Source organism: Odocoileus virginianus, chromosome 4, assembly GCF_023699985.2.
Source record: "Odocoileus virginianus isolate 20LAN1187 ecotype Illinois chromosome 4, Ovbor_1.2, whole genome shotgun sequence".
In the NCBI taxonomy this organism is placed as follows: domain Eukaryota; kingdom Metazoa; phylum Chordata; class Mammalia; order Artiodactyla; family Cervidae; genus Odocoileus; species Odocoileus virginianus.
In genome coordinates, this window is record NC_069677.1 from 77,329,207 (window position 1) to 77,335,206 (window position 6,000).

General features: G+C 48.1%; 1 protein-coding gene across 1 annotated transcript in view; it reads right to left on the minus strand.

Moving 5' to 3' along the window:
* BRWD1 (bromodomain and WD repeat domain containing 1) overlaps positions 1 to 4,534 on the minus strand; it is a 123,001-nt gene extending 118,467 nt beyond the window's left edge. Inside the window, exons 1-4 of the mRNA XM_070466778.1 lie at positions 4,384 to 4,534; positions 4,214 to 4,272; positions 4,048 to 4,077; positions 3,830 to 3,889 (exon numbers count right to left, since the gene is read on the minus strand). Of these exons, the coding sequence (XP_070322879.1) occupies positions 3,830 to 3,889; positions 4,048 to 4,077; positions 4,214 to 4,272; positions 4,384 to 4,432 (198 nt within the window). The 5' untranslated portion in view covers positions 4,433 to 4,534. The remainder of the gene's footprint in view (positions 1 to 3,829; positions 3,890 to 4,047; positions 4,078 to 4,213; positions 4,273 to 4,383) is intronic.
* Between the last annotated feature and the right edge of the window lie 1,466 nt (positions 4,535 to 6,000).

Below are 6,000 nucleotides of genomic sequence, written 5' to 3' on the forward strand. Positions count from 1 at the left end.
CCATATAGATTAAATCCATCATTGTAAATATAGTGTGGAAACCCCTAAGGAAATTTAATTAGGTGGTGTTAATATTTTTTAAGTCGTGTTAAATACTTTAAGACTAAACTCCCAGGACAAATCAAACACTAATCAAAATGTAGAAATAAATATACTGGTTTCTACATATTACTAGATTTATAAGATTTGTAAGTGAACTTAAAGGTTTAAGAAAAATGACTACTTACAATTCTAATAAACCAAATACTGATTTCAATACAAATAACTCTGAAGTGTTCTCCTTAACACAAAAGTTCTATTCAAACATGACCAAACAAATAAAAAAAATTAATGACAATAAACAATAAAATGAGAGTCTACAATTTAAGAATCTTGATTTTTTCTCTGCTTAAGGAAGAGACTGGCCTACAAAAAACGATCTATCATGTCACTCAATTACAAAGTATATCAAATCTCTCTCCCTTTTTCAAATACACCCCTCCTTTACAAACCTTTCCAATTTTCATGCCTAATTCTATACTTCTATTTCATTCTTCCCCTTTCTTTACCACCTATAAATAATAAAAATTACATAAAAATTCACAAGCTCAATTGTTAATGCAGAGTTGGTATTGAGAGATAACTAGTTTCAATTTTCCTAAGAAAATACCAAAAGTATTCTTGCTTCCAAAGCACAAGATGGACTAATAGCATAGTCACAAGTCTAGGATAAACTGCAGCTGTGCAGATAGTGATACTGGAATCACTTGAAAGGCTTTAAAATAGTGATGTTCAGTCCACCACAAAGATTTTGATTTAAGTGGTCTGGGGCACAGCCTGGGCAGATTTTATAAAGCTTTCCAGATGGTTCTGATCCAAGAATCAGAACTATTGAGAAAAAGGAATAAACAACATACAGAAACAAACATTATAAGGAATCAGACAAAACCAAAATGTGAATATTCTACAGAATAACTCAAGTCTCTTCAGTAAATCTACAGCACAAGGGGAAAAAAAAAACTACACAAGATAGAAATATTTAAGATTACTTCAGTGTGATGCATGAACCCTGTATGAAGCCCAATTCAAGGCAAATATTGAAAAATATAGCAAACTGGTAATGAATTTATGATATGTTCTCATTTGTGTATATTTGAATGTGTCCCTGCTAAGTAGCTTCAAGTCTGACTCTTTCCGAACCATAAGGACCATAGCCTGCCAGGCTCCTCTGTCTGTGGGATTCTCCAGGTAAGAATACTGGAGCGGGCGGACATGCGCTCCTCCAGGGGATCTTCCTGACCCAGGGTTCAAACCCTTATTGGCAGGCGGGTTCCTCACCACTAGTGCCACCTGGAATACTTTTTTTTTTTTTCCCCATTTATTTTTATTAGTTGGAGGCTAATTATTTTACAACATTGCAGTGGTTTTAGTCATACATTGAAATGAATTAGCCATGGAGGAATACTTCTTAAAAAATATTTTTAAAAAGAAAAAGAGTTTGGAGAACTAGAAGCTACTCACATACCCTGGACAAAAGAATAATTCTCTACACAGAAAGCTCACTGTCTACCACTTAGTGCTGGGAAAGGAGGCAGAGGGAAGGTAAAGGAGGCAGAGGATCCTCACGAGACAAATCATCCAGGCAGTGAGAAAACGTTATGTCACAGCCACATCACAGGGATACATCACAGAGCAAGATTCCGAATAATTTAAAGCAGAATTTTATTTTTATTTTTTTGGCCAGACTGTGCAGTATATGAAGGATCTCAGTTGAAGCACAGAGTTTTAACCACTGGACCACCAGGGAAGTCCTTAAGGCAGAATTTTAAGTTTTAAGCAGTACTAACAGGAAAAGCCAAAAAATATATATATCTATTTTTAATGTAACTTTCCCAGTAGTTATAGCATCATGGTTATTTCAAAATGTAAACAATTTTATCCTCATTAACATAGCTGCGCGTCTTATCAACAATGCTTTGACAGGGAGAGGCGGTGGGAGAGGGTTGGATTGGAAGTTTGGGGTTAGGAGATGCAAACTGGTACATACACAATGGATAAAAAAGTTTCTACTGTATAGCACAGGGAACTATCTATATTCTGCAATAAGCCATAATGGAAAAGAAAATGAAAAGGAATGTATATATGTGTGTAACCGAGTCACTTTGCCATATAGCAGTAATTAACACACTGTAATTCAACTATACTTCAATAATAAAGATTTTCAAAAATTGAGCTTTTCTAAAAAAAAATTTATGCTTTTCTGCTTCATGGACACAGTTTGCACCTAGTAACAGGAGTAAAACATCCTTTAAATATTCCCTTTATGTTCAAAATGTCAAACTCAAGAAACCATTAAAAACTCTGCCATGATGAAGAATTTATACAACTCCCTTTCTTGAAAATAAGAGTTCGCTTCAAAAAACTCTAGGAAGGGAAATATTAAAACTGGCAATTAAAACAGAATCTTTTGTTACATTCACCCAGCTTTAAGTGTCAACACTTAACTGTTCAGTATCTACTAAGCATAAAGACTCACAAACACGGAGAATAGACTTGTGGTTGCCGAAGAGGAGGTGGGAGTGGGGGAAGGACAGACCGGGAACTCGGGATTCACAGGCGCAAACTGTTATATCTAGGATGGATAAACAACAAGGTACTTCTGAACAGCACAGGGAACTATAGTTAATATCCTGTGACAAACCATAAGGGAAAAGAATATGAAAAAGAATGTAAGCATGTGTAACAATCACTTTGCTGTACAGCAGAAATTATAACACTGTAAATTATGTTCTAAATTAACTAGACTTCAACAAAGGTTTAAAAAAACTTGTCATATAGATAACAAATCCTTCCATTTCTGTTCTTTTATATAATTTAAGAATGGTGATGTTATTCTATATTAACACCAACTTCTACTTGCAGTTGTTAGAACTGCGATAAAAGATCACCCAGCTCTTTTTCTCTCAGCTGTTTTGCATGTACAAGACGCTGAATATGCAACTAAAGAAAATCCTTTGTCCTAATACACAAGTCGGAAAAAAAATTTTCCTGAAAAATGTTTTATTTTACTAAGGACTAACAAGTGGCTCAAACCAAATCACATACTGTGAGAGGAACTAAAAAAGATGACAAAGTACAACGAAAAGAGAACTGTAATCCATGTTAACTGGTGCTCTAGCAAAACAAACTGCATCGTTAGGGCCTACATTCAGTTACATACAGCAAAGAGCAATATTAAAAATTTATCCAAGTAAGTTTCCTAAGGCACTCAACAAGTGTAGCACAGTTTAGAGCGGCAAAAGTACTGGAGGAGTGGCAGAGTCTCACAGCAGCAAGATTTTTATTACTCTGCTGAGGGACAAGAAAAGAAAAATGTTCCGAGAAAGGAACATCTCTCCACCTTTCAGACACGGGTGCTTCTATTCCTAGGAACAAGTGGTTGGAGGATCTGGGAGGGGCAAATGGAGGAAGACCAATCAGAGGTCGAGTTACAAGTCGGGATCCGAAGAAACACAGATGAGAGCAGCTCGCTGACTGGCTGGCGCGCCCCCGGCTCTCACCAGACGCACCGCACCTGGGGACCCACCCCGCCACAAACCGCGGCACAGGGTCGCCCCCACCTACCCCCGCCGCCCCCGGGGCCGTTTCCTGCCCAAACAAACCAGCCACCCCAAAACAAAACAAAACCTACGGGGGGAAGTCCCTCCGTCCCCGTGGCTCCCCGGCCGCCTGCCCGCCCCCTCCGAGCGCCGCTCTGTCACTTCGCCCCTCCAGCGGGAGCCCCGAAAAGGGGGCGGGGGAGGGGGGCGGGCACTGGGAAACATCGGGATGGAAATGTCAAAAGTCTCACCAATTCCTCGTAGCTCCTGTTGTGCTCGTTGCCCTCCCAGTCCAACCTCTTCGGCAGCAACTGCAAAGACCCGAGATGCACACGATTTGACCACCGCGCGGGGCTGGAGGGGTGTGGGGGTGGGAGGGCGGGGGGCGGCAGGGCAGGGGCGGGGGCGCCGGGGAGCCGATCGAGCGGCCCCCGGGCAGGGCCGGCGGGGGACGCCACCAAGCACAGACCTGGTACTGCTCCAGCTCCTGCACCAATACCTGCAGCCGAAGAGACACGCAGTTAGGGGGGCGGGGGCCGCACCCCGGTCCACCCGGCGCCCTCCTCCCGCAACCCCGGGCGGCGGCGGGGCCGGAGCTCCCGGAGCGCGGCCACCGCCCGCGGGCCCGCACTCACCTGGGCGGCTCTCCGACATGGGCCGGCCGATAGGTACCGGGCGATGAGGAAGTACAGCTCTGCGGGGAAACGGGGAGACCGGTCAGGAGACGGGGAGACCGCGGCGACGGGAAAGGGGCCAGGGCCCGGGCGGGGGCGCCGGGGGAGGGCGCGGGCGTCTCGCGTCTTACCCGACTCGATGAGAGGCACCGGGCGTCGGGCGGGCGAAGGCTCCGCCATGGCCGGGCGGGGGCCGGGGCGGGAGCAGGCGAGCAAAGCGTGTAGGCCGCGCCGAGGCCTGACCGGGCCGGCGTCCCTCTATCTCAGGCGCGCCGCCGCCGCTGCCGCCGCCATGCCGTGCGCGCCGCCAGCCCTGACGCCTCCGCGAAGTAGTGCCTCCGCGGGAGAAAAAGTAGTTCCTCCGTGGGAGCCACCTGCGACACGGGATGAACAACGTTTGGGCCCCGCCCGGAAGAGTGAGCCTCGCCTCCTTCTCTGGCTCAGGGGACGCAGAGAGGAGGCTGTATGCGCCAGGAGTCGGGCCCCGGGGAGGCGGCGGGTGGGGGAAGGGAGCGCGCGTGGCTGGGATCCCTGCGCGCGGTGAAGCGGCAGCCGGCCATTGTGAGGCGGAGGCCGGGCTGCGCGGCTGGCTGCGCGGCTGGGCTGGCGCCGGGGGCGGAGGTCGGGCGGGGGCAGCGGCGGGGGCTAGGGTGGGGGTGGGGACAGGTTCCCGCTTTTCCAGCTAGAACCGAGCCGCGAGACGCGGGGCCGCAGGGGCCCAGGAGGCGTGGCGGAGTCTCCGGCTTCTGGCTGTCAGAAGAACATCACAGACGGTCAACTGGGGCCAGTGCGTTTGACCCTCCACGAAAGAACGCTGGCTTTGAGGACGCGAAACCCTTAAAACTGAAAATCTTGCCAGCTACAAAGAGTAGAACAGCGGCCCGAGAAGCTTTGCCCGGAGACGGGAGGAGGAATGCGGGGAAGGGGGGCGGCCTCGGACACTAACCCTCTGCGGTTCGGAGGGTACTGCAAACATTACGGAGACTCCACGTTGCTAGAGTGCAGTAGGAAGAAGAATCGTGAGACCCCGCCGCAGTTCTGGGAAAACCCAGAAGGGTGAAAGAAAACGCACTACATCGCAGAGGATGTCGACCTGGCTAGTTGGGAAAGGCAGTCCAGGCCGGCGATGACTTAGCCGGATAGGAAGCGGGGTGGGAGGAAGCGAGCCAAAGATACGCAGCGGCCCACTCCCTAAGACGACACTTGGGGGAGGGGGAGCCATGCGTCCTTAAGATACTCTTGGAAGGCAGTAGTAGGATTTGAGCCTGGGGCAGCGGACGGGGGGATCCGGAAATTTTCCTTCAGGCTGTGCTAGGCTGCGGATTCTTTCACTCCGCCTAGCCAAGGCCCTGTTGTGAGCCCTAAAGAACAGCAGGAAGCAAAACACTGCCCTCAAGGAGTTGTTTATTCTGCAGTCGCTCAGTCGTGTCCGACTCTGCGACCCTATGGACTGCAGCAAACCAGACTCCCCTGTCCTTTGCTGTTTCCTCGAGTTTGCTCAGATTCATGCCCATTGAGTCCGTGATGCTATCTAACCATCAAAGAGTGGACACTGAAAATTCCAGTTCCTACGGAGTAGAGTGACCTTCACAGCATGGAGAAGTTAGGGTAGTGGTTTAGAGCAGACCCTGGAATGGACTAACCCTGGTCCTTGCCGGGCTATTGAGTGTGTGACTTTAAGTAAATCACAACCTCTGAGGCCAGTTTTCTTCACAAGTAAACTGCAGGTATTTGTCCCTACTTTATAG